The 15,129-nt window shown below is 36.3% G+C and overlaps 1 protein-coding gene across 1 annotated transcript in view; it reads right to left on the minus strand.

Moving 5' to 3' along the window:
* Nucleotides 1-15,129, minus strand: part of LOC145769851 (twitchin-like) — a 167,025-nt gene that overhangs the window by 136,599 nt on the left and 15,297 nt on the right. The window contains exons 6-7 of the mRNA XM_082581397.1: nucleotides 5,927-6,075; nucleotides 5,436-5,666 (exon numbers count right to left, since the gene is read on the minus strand). Of these exons, the coding sequence (XP_082437523.1) occupies nucleotides 5,436-5,666; nucleotides 5,927-6,075 (380 nt within the window). The remainder of the gene's footprint in view (nucleotides 1-5,435; nucleotides 5,667-5,926; nucleotides 6,076-15,129) is intronic.

A 15,129-nucleotide genomic window follows, 5' to 3' on the forward strand; every position in this document is an offset into this window, starting at 1 on the left:
TGTTAAGCTTCGATTCAGTATATACCCGCAAAATGTAAATGTAAGAAAATGCAATTAGCAAGCAGAGGTACCGGTAAGCCTACTACTGATGTTCATTAGGATATACACTACATTTCTTCATTGGTGGAATTTTGAAACCCTGCTGGGTACTGGTAATCTAATGAGGTTTTTTGCTTCTCTATATTCTACTAATGTATTTATTTGTAAAAATATTTGGGCAAAATGTCCAGTTATTGGGAAAATCAATCTTACCATGAGTTATCAAAATCTTTCTAGTTTAGGAATTTGTTAATGTAAAAAATGTTAATGTATTTCATACAAAATGCAACACTATAAACATTTTTCTTTAAATGTTAAATGTAGTGTCATCAATTTTGGAACTTTTGTATTTGGTATATTGCAATTTGGGCAGAATGTTAAGCTTCGATTCAATATATATCTGTAAAATAATGCAATTAGCAAGCAGAGGTAAGCTATTACTAATACATATAAAAATTTGGATATACACTAGCCTACATTTCTTCATTGGTGGAATTTTTAAACCCTGCTGGGTAGGCTACTGGTAATCTTATAAGGTTTTTTACTTCTTTATCTATATTCTACTGATGTATTTATTTGTAAAAATATTTGGGCAAAAATTTGCAGTTATTGGGCAAATCAATCTTAGGCTACCATGAGTTTTCAACATCTTACCAGTTTAATAACTTTGTATAGGCCTATTTGTTATAGAGTAATACTTTGTATGAAATACATTAAAATTTTCGCATGAATGTAAACTGTGCCATCTTCAATTTTGGAAACTATTGTATTTGGTATATTGCAATTTGTAGAGTCGTTTTAGTATCTGTGGATTTTCCAGTGTTTGATTTCATGTTTTTGTGGGCTACAGTTGAACTGTTTTCTATAAAAAGAAGTTTTTGTATTAACTGATTTTTGTCTTTGCTGGTCCTTGGGTTGATATGCTCGGTTATTTACCATATATGACACAGTACATATTATAGTAATCAATGATCAAATATATAGGCAAGTGTTATGTTGCTTTGGCATCTAATTCATGCAGTTAATATATCAGGCAATGTAGACAGTATTGATGATGTCGTCTGTATTTTATGGCTAGGATTGAGTTTGAAGTTATCTTTTTGAGTTATTTTGGTTCAGTGCCTGCGATTTCAATAGTCGCTTCATCATGAACTTAGAATATCTTGGTACGGTAATGATGTTAATAAAAAAACATTGGCTATACCTTCACTGTAATATGAGATCAATATTGATACTATAGCAACTTGTTTTGTTCAAAGGTGCAAATTTGATGCGCATAGTAAAGTAAGGGTAAAGGTCCCATACTCAGTTACTGAGCTTTGGGGAATGAGAAGATAAGGTTCTCATTAAACTAAGCCTTCGGCACTAAGGAGAGTAGGTGGCCAGTTCCAGTTCCTTTCGCATAGTAGGCTATGATAAACTGTAGAATTCTTTTCAGGTTGTAAGGTTTTAAGCAGCATGGATTAAGTAATGTTACTACTAGTTTGGTAAGTAAATAAGGTGTCATTTTAGATTTTTTCAATGCAAATTTACGAATCTTGACTCTTGATTTTTTGAACTATCTTTATAATAAAAAGATTCAGCTACTTTTGGTCTGGCTTTTTATTGCAATTGAGCTGGAGATTTTGAAATGATCTGACGACATGGATATTTAGCCACTGTTGTCCAGTTATTGTTGAATTCTCAGTTTAAATTGTTATTGAATTCAGGTAGGCCTAATATACTGTTATATGTACCTATACATATTTTTGTGCCACAAGAAAATTATTTCAATTTGATGGTTTATTTAGTTTGAAGTTAATTCAGCCTTGTTTTGCTAAGTTCAACATTTTGCTGCCTGTGTTTTTGTACACCGCCAAGTTGATGACTGTGGAGTTCTTAGACTGTAGCCTACTATCTTAGAGGCTGGGCCCACAAAAGGGGGGGACAACCAGTGCATTGCACCGGGGCCCAGTGAGTTCAAGGGGGCCCAACAAAATGTCTAAATTCACGCGATAAAAAGATTGATTTCAACGATTTTGCATAAAATATTTTTTTTATATTAGTTCTGTATGTCGAATGGGACCCCCTTATGGGTAGCCTAGGCTGTGCCCTTTTTTAAAATTACAGAATTTTCAATTTTTTGAGTTTAGAGGGGCCCGACAAAATGTTTAAATTTGCGTGCTCAGGTCGATTTTGCATAAAATATTGTTTTTTATATGAATATTAGTTTTGTATTTTGAATGGGCCCCCTCATGGGTATGCCCTTTTTTAGAACAACAATGTTTTTATTTTTTGCGTTCAGGGGGCCAATAAAATGTTTAAATTTGCGTGTTAAGGTCAATTTTGCATAAAATGTTTTTATATTTTGAAGTTGGGATTTCTTATATGAAGTTGGTATTTCTTAATGTCATGAACAATAGCAATGCATTCATCCTAAGTTTTCTGCCCTAGTCTCTGCAGATTTCAAGGTCAGAAATGGTATTGTATGTTAATGTAAAGCTGTAAGCACACATATGCAATGCTATGTCAGCCATGTCGGATAGTATTGCAATTTTTATCTTCAAAATGGCTGATTTTACCCACTTGTTGCCATGGTTACAAGCAGGAGTTGCCAGAGTTAGGAACGGTTTGAGTTAGGAAAGGTTGGGGTTTTGATCTTAGCCCAGGACTAAACAAAATATCCAAAATACAAGTTTTTGTTTTCAACAGCTATAAACTTTTCCTCAAATTAGGGCAGAATTCCATATCTGACAACGCTATTGAGGCTATATTTACATTATGTAGTGTTTTAGCATTTTACAGCATTTTATCTTTGTGTATATTATATATAACTAGTGTGTATCTATGAATTTAAAGTTATATTTACAGTAGTGCATTGTTTGTGAAATAATGGAGTGTTAATACTTTAACCTAATTTATCCTTTGTAAGAACGTGCACCGCAAATTTTGCTTGTGATTGGTGAGATATCACACGACATGTCGCGCTGGGGGGCCCGGCAGCAACATCTGCACCAGGGCTCTTGGAGGCCCTGCTTAGAGGTTGTGAGTAATTTTGCGTTTTTGAAAATATATACGCAAAGAAACAATTTGGGCAAAATTTGGAAAATTTGGGCAAATTTTGTTCGCCCCCCCAAAATGTTTTACTCTCCTACGGCTATGCCTACATGGAATGTAAATTCATCTCTACAGTAGCGATGAAAGATAAATAAATAAAGGACTTAGGCAAAAAAAAGTATGCAAAATAAAGTGACCTAACAAATGAAAAGTAGCTTAAAAACATAAAAAGTGACTTTTGGTAACTTTATAACTTCTTAAATATTGACCCCACAACTATGAAACTTTGGTTCTACATTTAGAAATAACTGGTCTTTTGTTAATTGGTACGGTACAACCAAAAAAATAGTAACTTTAGTAGGCTAACAAAAAATCGCCCTAGTAATGAGTAAACTGGTCCCTGATGATTGTGTAGTGGTTCATCTTTTATTGCCGCACTTTTCCAAGCATTGACTGCCTCTTGCATGAAAAGTGTAGTGATTAAGTATGGTTAAACGTTTTGTTTTAGTCGTCGTTTTTTACGTATTTTGTTGTTTTTAATTCGTTTTTTTTGTACTACTTTCAATCGTTTCATACATTTTTTCAAGTAACAACTGTTTTCATTTATCATAACAAAGAACTGCAAAATAAAGTATTGAATAAAAGCTGCTGAATAACTTCTTATAAATCAGCTTGATACAGTTTTGACCAAATGCTGTAAGTCAGAAGTGTGGTTGTATACTCAGCAAATGGTACCAATGAACCATCCAATTTCAAGTAGGCTAACATGATAAAAAATAAGGCTTGTTTGGTCCCAGCGGTGACCATGTTAATTGTCAACCTTCTTTGGTACCGTACTTGTCTTAATTTATTTTATTAGTTTGTTTAATTTTTTCATTTGAATAAGTTATATAGGCTAAGGCTTTTTATGCAGGGCTGTTAACGAGATTGACAGAGTGAAGTTTCCGATTGTTGAAGTGTTGTTGTCTGTGAGTTCTTTAGGTGCCGCTGAATGGATAGAAGTTCTGAAATGCGCTGCTAGTCCTTAACTGCCACGGGCTCTTTAAAGAGCCCGAGCCCTAAAAAAATACACACTGTTTGTAATTAGCCTACCATAAACCATAACTCTCGTCTTTGTTAGCCAAACTGCATGGGTGCTACTTTTTCAGAAAGAAGAAGACTTGCATTTTCTAAAAGTTGAAAAAAATTGCTATGTTGGTATTAAGTTTTTTCTGCAATTTTCAATCACAGCGAATTTTTATGTTTTGTGCAAAGTGAAGTTTATGCGGTTCTTTCTTCGCATAACGCGTAAACATCACCGTGACAACGTTTGTTAGGAAAGTGTAACACTTGCCCGACATCTACCGGTGAAGTTTATCGCAGTTTGAAGATTTTTTTTAGATATTTAAACGAAAACAAAAAAAAAAAAAAACGCAAAATTTTGGTGTTTTGTCAGAAATTTTAGTCATTTAAGGTATTTTCAAAAAAAATACACAAATTTTGTAAACATATTTCAAAAGACTGTTGAAAATGCAACAACTTTCATGTATTGATTTTTTTCTGGCAGTCACAGTTCTCAAAATACAGCAGTTCAAAATCAAAGCCTTGCTCAAACTAAATTCTGAAAAATGCATAAAAAAAAGCGTGACAGTTAAAGCGCACATCCTGGGAGCCAAACCAGCGCCGCTTGACAACTATGAGAAGGATGTCACGTGCAATTGTGCGTACAGTATATTATATATGGTACCACGGTTTTACTTGCAAGCTGCTTGAGTAGTTTCTAAACAGGCTCTTGACTGACAAGATCACTGAGCTTCAGCTGCAGAAGCTTCACCCTCCTCACCACCAAAACTTACAGCGAAATTAAGTAAAAGAAATAAAAATTGCTTTCCACATAGATCAGTCATGGCTCCACCACCTTTCAATATCTAAATGCACAATTTGCAAGGCACAGTCTTGCAAGATTTCTAGGTTACTCATAGCCTATTTGGAGTAGGTTACTGTGCACCGATTTTGTACCACAGTGCTTATTATATCTGAATCTCCGCTGCTTTGGTGCTCTGTGCACCGGATGCTTGCTTTCCATACGAGTGGACAATCTTTTTCGCATCAATATACTGAAGCAGGAATTAGGCTAATTCTCATATAAAACGAGGAACCGTGGCGGAACCTTTTAAACTCACGGAATCTCACTACATATTTCACTGAACTCCAGGGCTATTTAATAAATTCCAAGAAATAGGGCACAAATCAACAAATTAAAATAGGATACTTACCATTTTTTTTAAAATAGCAGTTCAAGAGTTTTTCTTTTCGAAAAATCTCCAATTTCTAACACTAAGCCCAAAATTGTAAAACCACTAGTCATACAAGCGTATTACCTTCAAGCGGAAATCTTTTCCAGACTTGAGGTTCTGGGTTGCTGACATTTTTTCAACAATGTCAGGATCAAGCACAGGTGGATTAGAAGGTTTCTGCACAGTAACCGCTCTTGATTCAAGGGCATCACTTTCGCCAACAGAATTTACAGCTTTGATTCGAAAAGTGTAGCGCGTCCCTGCTTCAAGACCAGAAACAGTGACAGTCTTTTCTCCAGGTTGGAAACTTGCACACTGCAATATAACTTTTGGTTTATTCTATTTCTCTACCGTAGGCTTCCATGAAACACTTTAGAAATGAGGAAATAAGCTTTTGTCTTTAAAACAATTTTTCAAATCAAACTTGAGTTTTGAATTACAACTCATAGGCTAAACAAAAACAGAAGGTTAATTTTTTTTAAATATAACGCTGATTAATTAGTTTTGATATTCCGCTTTTACACTATTTAACAAAATATTAAACAAATTAGATTCAGTTATCAAACTTTTCGTACCTTTTTCCAAGCGTTGTTTCCGCTGTTTTTCTCTACAATATATGTCTCGATGTTGCCACCTTTTGCTGTTGTCATGAAGCCAATAGTAAAGTTGTTTGATGACATTTTGTCAAACTTAATATTTCCTGCAGGCTTGGTGGGAATTTCCACTGAAAAAAAGTATGGTAAAGATTAGCCTTTATAGGTTAACCCTTTGCTTTTCAACGTTTTTTTGGAAGTTAACTGCTCAAGGGGGGGGCCATTTTTGGATCAAATTCAATCAGCTGTTACGTGTGATCCGCTGGTGCTATTTCAACAGAAGTTGCACTGGTGTGAAAAAAAATCATTTGTCTATAAGTTTGAAAAGTCATTATTCTAAAACTTTATATGTTAAACTTGATACTTCAACTTTTGCAAAGGTACCCAAAAACGACAATTTTGATTTAACTTGCCGCCTTTAATTACCGTGCTAATCCGATTTCATGCAAAGTTCTAAAGGACAAAGAGCTCGATCAGCCGCACGAAGTGTGTGTGCAGATGACGACTCATTGCATTGATAAAGATTTACGACTTACGAGCAAATCTTATTGTAGGCTACTCATTAATTATAAAATGGTTACAGAATAAGATTGTTACATGAATTTGAAAAAAACAAAACTGCGTTGTTTTATATTTTTGTCCTAAACTAATGCTTTGCGAAACCCATGGCCAGCTTCTTGCTTTATGGAACCAAACTTCTCATAAGTAACACCTTGGCCTTCTTGAATAGCTGTTTACATGTTCGTTTGTGCATTTTAGATCTACAATTGAGTTTGTAGTAGGAATATTTTTAGTAGAGAGAAGACAATTGAACAAGCTGTTGAAATTATCTGAAATTTCTAAGTTCAAATTAGGCGCTTTTGGAATTGTGGATTTGTGTCAAGTCGCATCACAAATATCATGCAGGCTTCATCATAAGTTATTTGGCTTACGGGTGTTTATAAACATGAGTCATGAATTACATCCACTAAAAATACAGCATTTACACCAACAAAGCTAAGTTCGAAGTTCACTTTTTATTGAAGATTGTGTCAATCAATTTGAAAATGCATTTATAGTCCGCCAGCGTCGAAACAATGTAACAGCGAAGTGAGGAACATGGGTAAACAAAGGAAATGTTAAATAAACTCAGTCAGCAGATCTACATTAATTTAACGTTTACAAATGTTGAATCAATGTAAAAGGACTGAATTGCTGATTGGGTCGTTATTGTTTGGAACACAAAAAATACGCGTAAACGCGATAAAGCGATACAAGAGCAAGGCAGCGATTATGTTTCTGGCCAAAAAAAATTAACTTATGACTTGAAAGATAAAAATGATTATAACGCAGCCTCAACATTTGTCGTAAAAAATATTGCAGAGATACAATAAACATCATCATTTTGTGCTAGACTGTAAGAAGACTTTCTAGATTCTTTTCAAACATTTGCAGGATTGCAAATTATTTTGTATAACTTTATATTGCCAAAACATGGCTTTTTGGTTGATATAACGTGTCTACAATTCTATAAAAAATTCTTAGGCCTACTACATTGAAGTAATGAAATGTTTTTTTTGTGATTTTTTCTGATGACGTTTTACAACATCCGAAAAGTAAAAATAATAATTTCACATAACCATGGTTTGTAAACGCTTCACAAAAATTGTCGCGGAGACTTTACTGTTAGACGTAAAACGTTTGTAAAAGAAAACTGTCGGATTACGTATTTATAATGTTTATTACGCTGTTATCGAGTTATAAACTGCCTTTGTTGTCTACCTTTGTGGTTGCCAGCCAGATTAGAGCAGCATGCAAACTACGCGTTTATGGTATTTGCATCGTGTTATGATTCCCGCAAATTTTCCACAAGGTCTTTGTTTTTATCTTGATATTTTGTGGCTTTTTGTGTCCTAAACTTGAAGTCACTGTGCAGCACAATCCACACCGGTTTTTAGACTCAGTCTTCATTGAAAATCTTTTGTGTGGTGCATCATTTCAAGTAGTGTCTTCCCCTGAACTGTTACACAAACCGCCCAGAACCAGGTTGATTATGATTATTATAGCTGTTGAGTGGCCGTTATTGTATGTATGGATTTATTAGCTGTCTGACTAAATTGATGCTAAAGTCGAGCAAATTCTGCTTTCGGGATCCTTGCCGTTATTTACGGTATTTTTTGTTGATAAGTTTGGGCAGCATTTTTCAAAGATAAATGAAGACATCGGTATTGTTCGTCACTTAGATTTAGTTTTCTCAGCATTGTTTATTCATTCTTTGATCCATTAGTTTATCCCACTTTTGGAATAATCGGATCGTTTATAAATGGCGGGTTTTCACAATAGCTGGTTTCTTGTACATTGGCGCAACGTATTCAGATGTTGAATCAATGATCAAGAAAGCTGATTTGTTGTTTGTCTTATGTGATGCCGAGCATTATGCCTAGTCTACAATACAAAATATTTTGTAGTGAAGACGAGGCATTATCATCTTTAGTTTGCGCTCTTTGGAACAACACACAGTGCACTGTGAAACAAAAATGCAACACATAACAAGTAGGCCTAGGCGACATAAAGCAGCGAAGGGACATGTAGTCATCGAGTAAGCTGCTAGGTGATCTCATAATTTTGAGCATATCTCACAATTACTGTTTGCAAAAACGCCATTTCTTCAGCTTCTCCCAAAAGCATTTGCAGTCATACATTTCCTCAATTGCAAGTTTTGTCAATGAGAGTATTTCCATAGAACGTTTATTTAGAAACCAGGTTTTTCATGTCACTACTCACTACCTAAGGGAAGATTTCTTATTGAAACGCTTTTTATTCGTCAATGGATATTTGCTGGTTGAAACAACTGTTTTGAATAGTTTGTGGCCTACATTGATCGTAGGTTGCTATTCTTCGTAAAGCTGATAACGCAAAAAACGTTTGCTATTATTGTTTCTAATTAACAACTTTGTGACCACTGGATTTTCTTTTGTAGCATAAGAAATAACGCGCTTTGTGTTATTGAGGTCAAACCAAACAAAGGAAAACAAGAGGACGTTTCCCTCTGCTCGCGCATGTCGATGCACGAAGCAATTATGAGCTTATGGCTTGTTATCGCAATGTAATCCATTTCACGCTTTGCTGGAAGATAGCCAGAAATAGCAAAAATTCACCAAAATCTTGAATTTACAAGAAAACTACACAACTTTTAGCATCAAATTTAGTATCATCAGATCCGCCTGAAAATTTTGGGAAAAGTCAAGAAAAACTAAGTGCATGGCGTTACTGTGCTTCAAGTAATCAACGGAAATATGAGGGGGGGGGGCCAAATCTGGCCTCCCTTTGAGTAGCAAAGTGTTAAAGTGGGCCTAGAGCAAGGGCGTCCAAACTTTTTTTAAGCGTGCCAGATTTGATAATGTGGAAGTTCTCGTCGTCCAACAGCCTCTGACAATCTTCTTTTGCATAAAGAAAGATATATACGCTGTGGTGTCCGACGTTTTCTTCGTAAACAGTTCTTCGTAAAGCAATTCTTCGTAAGCAATTCTTCGTAAACAATTCTTCGTACAATTAATTCTTTGTAAAACAATTCTTCCCAAAGCATTTCTTCGTGCATGCAATTGGGAGTTGATGTATACGAATACATGCTTTACGAAGAATTGTTTTACGGATTTCATTTCACCAACAACTGTTTACGAACAATTTTTTACTAACAACTGTTTACAAAGAATTGTTTTACGAACAACTGTTTACGAACAATTTGCCTATAACCATATTAGGCTATATAATAATACTGTATTATATAATGCCATTTTCATGCTACAAAGCAATCGCCTAAGCAGGTTTAACTATTTTGTTGTATACAAACTATCAGGGGCTCTTTCCACTTTTAGAATTCGGGGGGGTGATTTTTGGACAGTGGGCTAAAATCGTTATAGTCATTTCAACTTCTGGGGGGCTACGCCCCCCAGACCCCCCATTGCAGCATCAGCTTCTTTCTGATCGACGCGTAGGGTTTCCAAGTCGTTTCATAAAGTATGTTCCGGAAAGGGCATTTTTGGGTAAGCAAACTGGTAGTCACTTACCAAGAAATAATTCTGGCACTGCAAATGAAAACTCGAACCAATCATAAACTACGTTTTCCGTGACGTGAAAAAGGGCGAAAAGAAGATGATACAAAGCAAATCAAGTGCTGGATTTTCTATCAGCTGTTTGTTTGTTTGTTTATTTGTTTTTCATATTTTTACCCTGCATTGCGGGAAAGCAGACTTGAGCGCTATGCATCGGTGTACGCCTTCTGACGTACACCTGACCCACGCTGCAGCCGACGGCAATGTCTGTTTCCGGTTGTCTACTCTACTTATGACTTAAATTTGGTACTACTCATTACACGAAATCGATCACTGGGTAGAGGCAATTATAGTGAAGTTTCTTCCCCAGAGAAACAACAGCAAGTGCGGGGGGGTGGAGTCGAACATGCAGGCTCTCGACTGCAAGCCCAACGCGCTAACTACTCGGCCACTGCTGCCGACTAAGTTGGCAGCTGGTCGGCTTTTTAGGGGTTAGGGTTAGAAAGTAGTCATTTCATTGACGTGGGTTCGATTCTCACAACTGCTATTGCTCTTTTTTCTTCTATAATTACCAAATAAAGTTCAAAACAAAGATTAACTCTCTGGCTAAGTGCGAGAAAGGTCACAATTGGACGGTAGCCTCTTATAACATGTTCTGATTGGTTGGCGGTGTCATTCTAGTCATTTGCAGTGGCAGAATTTTTTCTTGTTAAAGTGGCTACCAAGCAAACTAAGTAAAAACACAGTGTAAACGCCTGGCTCGTAGTTCAGGGTTGCCAAACCAAAAAATCATATTGAAATGAAATACATATTCATATTGATAAAAAATTTAAAATGTGCTAACAGCGAAAATATATCTTTCAAAATTTGATCAATAAAATATCACAAAACCTTTTCAAAGCCAAATGAGTGGGGGAGTGATTTTGCATTGATCACCCCCCCACTCCAATTAGTGGGGGGGTGATCACCCCCCTCACCCCCCCTTAGATAGAGCCCATGCAAACTATACATGTCACCGGATATGATAAGCTAGGTTCTACTTCTTCATTTATCAAAACTCAAAACGTCCAGAAACTTTGTAACATATTAACAGCTATAGGCTAAGTTTTTGGGCAGCCGATTTGTAGCAAGAATTGACAGCGATAAACACGTGTCTATCGCTGTCAATTCTTGCTACAAATCGGCTGCCCAGAAACTTATCGTTTATTGGAGGTCTAATGGTTAGCGTCGAAGCTACACCGTTGTGGTTAGCAAAACGCAACTGCTGCTTGCTGTACTAGTGAGTCCTCAGCCTTGTGCTGACGGCCGGGAAGAACACTTCTTCTTCATATTAACAGCTATGTTAATGCAAGGGATGAAACTGACCGGCGGCGCAGCCTGTACAAAACTTCGAGGGAAGCGGAAAATAAATATTTTGCGCATGTGAGTTGCTGTTTCGTACGACATTATAAGTCCAAGCAGCTTTCATTTAGTCAATCCATTAGGACGTTGTCGCATTGGTGGGTGTAGCTCCTGTCGCTTTTTCTTTGCGGCATTATTGTGTTCCCTTATGTCTTATTGATGTCGTGAAAACTTGGAGGCCTTTAGATCCTGTAGTTTCGTTATCAGTCAAGTGTGTCATGATTAGGAATTTGAAACGCTAGCTAGGTGTTTGTGTGCTTCTTATAAATTTGGAACGCAAACCAATAATTTGAGCGCATTCTTGCAATCGGTAGTTTGATACATGCACACGTAGTTTACGTCTTTCTAGCGTTGTGCATCTGCTGCATGCCACAGCGCGTCGCTCGGTTAGCGTCTAGCGTTGAATTTCGTTATTATGATTTTTTTCAGTCATTGAGTGGTGGCATCTTTCAATCAGTTCACCACGCTTTGTTTGCAGTTATGGTAGGCCTACCAGTTCAGTTGTATGTTACGAGTCATGATTTGATTCGTTTCACGACGTTCTGTTAGTTAGGCATTTTTCGGTAGCAACTTTTAGAGTTAATGCGTCCTGATGGTTTGAAGATATTTTTTTCTGCAATAAACTCATAGCCTACATACAGACATCCATACATCATTCTCGGATCATCCCACCACCGATGTGCTCGGGATGTTGCTGCAATAATTTACAGCTAGGTACGAGGGGATGCTTTAAAGTTTAGACTACTCGACGTCCGCTACAGTGGGCTGTGAGGTATCATCCTTGAAGCTTGTTACTGGGCACTCCAATATAGTCTGTGGACTGATTTGGGGCGTTGCATAGGGTAGTTTGGTTGAGTTGTCATCCCCAACCCAGCAACGTGTCACCGAAGAGAGAGCATCCACAACTGAGTGTGGGAGTGCTCCTCGAGAAAATTTAAAAAAATTGGTTAAAATTATGCATTCAGAGACTACTTTCTGTAATGTTACACGAAATTGTTGACGTCTAATTGTTTCTTATACAAACAAATTGGTTTTATTTCATTCTCATATACGAAAAATTGGTTTTATTTGAATCTCAACCAGTACTCAGACTTCAACATAAACTGGCAACTTTAACGCCCACATGGCTGCACTACTAAAACGATTGAACTTATTATTGAAACTAGAGTTGGAATTGGAATTCCGCAACGCTGTCAAGAAAGCGTATTTAACAGCGGTCAATTAAGAAGTCATGGAAAATCCGTAAGGCAAATCCGAAACACAAGGTACAAACTTAAAGGGCATGTTCTTACAAAATTAAAATTTTAAAAGGCACGTTTCCAATATTACACTGTCAGCCGAAATCAACATTAAAACTTTGTCGAATGGTGCTGTAAGTGATGGTGAAATTTTTGTTTCAAAGATTTGGGGGCGGAGGAAATTGTTCATTCTTCAAGATTCAAGCAAAAATAAGTGAATAGCAATCAAGGCCTATGAGAGGGGTTACGCAAGGTTCGGCATACCCTTGAGGGCCCAGGTATGTGATTTTTGGGGGGCCCGAAATTGTGATTTTATAGTTTACGCGCAAAAATGTTTGGTTAAAACCATCCTAAACAACTAAATTCAAGCATAAAAGTTGTTGTTCGTTAGACCTTGGGGCCCGTAATTTATCCAAAAGGCCTAAAGTGGTGATTTAATGCTTTATATGCAAAAATTTTCTGTTAAAAGCACCCTAAATTAAATCATTATTGTTGGTTATTCTCCTGTCCGGGGGGGGGGGGGGGGGGCATAGTGTAACAAAAGCAGGGTTGAAAAAAAAACCGGGCTTTTTTAAAAAGTCCTTGTGTTTAAAGCTTTTTTTTTAAAACCATTTGAAAAAGATAGTTTCACGCATATTCCACTTCAAAATGAATTTCGGAGTTGGAGTATGAGCCGCAGTCAATACTTTCAGAAGAGGAGCGGAGCTGGAGTAAAAAAAAGTGACTTCGTTCACCTTTGCTAGGCATGTGGTGAATGCAAAAAGTTAATGAAGAAAGGTTATTATGGTCAGATGATTAATTTGATTATGTTTTAACAAGATGTAGATGTTTTAACAAGAGCCTTGGTACAGAGCTTGACTTGTTGTACCAGATACATATACGTTTTTGAAGAGTGTATATTATATACACTCTTCAAAAAAGTTTGCATAAGCTTTAACCTCACAAAAATAAATTCGATTGTCAAGATATTTACACAGTCAATAAACATTGACCTTGGCCGTATTCTCTAAAATTTTTTGTCTTATTTTAATATAAACTGAAGAAATGGAAGCAAAAAAAAAAATGTCTAATAGGTCCTGCATCTCCCGTACTACAAAAAAATAGTAAAATTGAGTTTTTTGCTTATACTGTAAATATTTTTCAAGTAGTCCTAGAATAAAAAGTGTTCTTAGAGCAGATATAAACATGCCACTTCTGCAGCTTTTGATGTAACGTTCATCTTTTTATCTCCAGTGGTTTTCGAAATATGACAATTTTTATGAAAATGGGTACTGGTAACCGTTGAAACGCCCAGCACGACCGTGTGACGTCATTACTTTCAATTTTTTTTCACGTTTGTGTTTTTAAAATTCACTACAAATTTTCAGAAAGTTAAGGAAAAATCCATGAACCTCGCCATTTTTTGGCACAGCCTATTTAGCAGCTATTGAAATGCTTAAAAGTTTAAACTTAAAGTTTACATTACATTAGGCTAAATACGATTTAGTCCTTGTCTAGGTAGTTAAATACGCGATTAATGTAGCGATTCATAAATCCGGCCCGCCAAGTACTTCATTTTCCCATATCAGGCACGCCGACTGCAGAAGTTGCCCGCCCTGTTCTAATTGAAAGCGGAGCCTACTGAAATTTATGCAGATCTGTTTTAGTGTTTTTTTGTGAATTATTGTGGGGAGAAATTGACAATACAGTATTGTCAATACTTGTGTCTTTCAAAGGAGGAATACGGCATTAATGTTGAGAACCACTGTAACTACAAGTTGGTCAATAACGTTCAGGATCAATAACGCATCTCATTGATGCACGGTTCAATAAATAATCTGTTTTGAAATATTTTCTGCTGTTTTTTTGTTTTTAAATCTATTTTGCAGTTTTTTTCTTGCATAAACAATTAATGGACCATACGAATTTTTGTGCAGCGAAAATAGGCCACGAAAGAAAAAAGGTTGAGAACCACTGGTCTAATAGTTTATTGATATATCCATCAGCGTATGTACAATTGTACATACGCTGGGGTTGTTATTACTCACAGTCTTTTTCTGTCAGCAATGGTGTCAAACAGGGTGATGTCCTTAGTCATTACTTATTTGCCGTGTATATGGATGATCTATCGACTGTGTTAAGTAAAACCAAGGCGGGCTGTTAGATAGAAATAGGTAATACACTTGTCAATCATCTCATGTTTGCTGATGATATTTGTTGTATCTCTTCAAGTGTTCATGGTATGCAGAATATCTTAAATGTGTGTGAAGATTATACGCTTTCTAACGACGTCATTTTTAACTGCAAAAAGTCATTAGCTATGTACTTCCAAACCAATCACTTAAAGTTAAATTTGAATCCAATTGTACCGCTCAATGGAAGTGCGATCAAATTCGCAGATAGAGTCAAATATTTGAGTGTTTTTCTTGACACGGCAATGTGTGACGACATGGATATAAATCGATAAGTGCGATCAATCAAAAACAAATAAAAATTTTACAAGTGCTCCAGTGATATTAAAAATGTGCTATTCCGT

The sequence above is a fragment of the Aplidium turbinatum genome, chromosome 5 (assembly GCF_918807975.1).
Source record: "Aplidium turbinatum chromosome 5, kaAplTurb1.1, whole genome shotgun sequence".
In the NCBI taxonomy this organism is placed as follows: domain Eukaryota; kingdom Metazoa; phylum Chordata; class Ascidiacea; order Aplousobranchia; family Polyclinidae; genus Aplidium; species Aplidium turbinatum.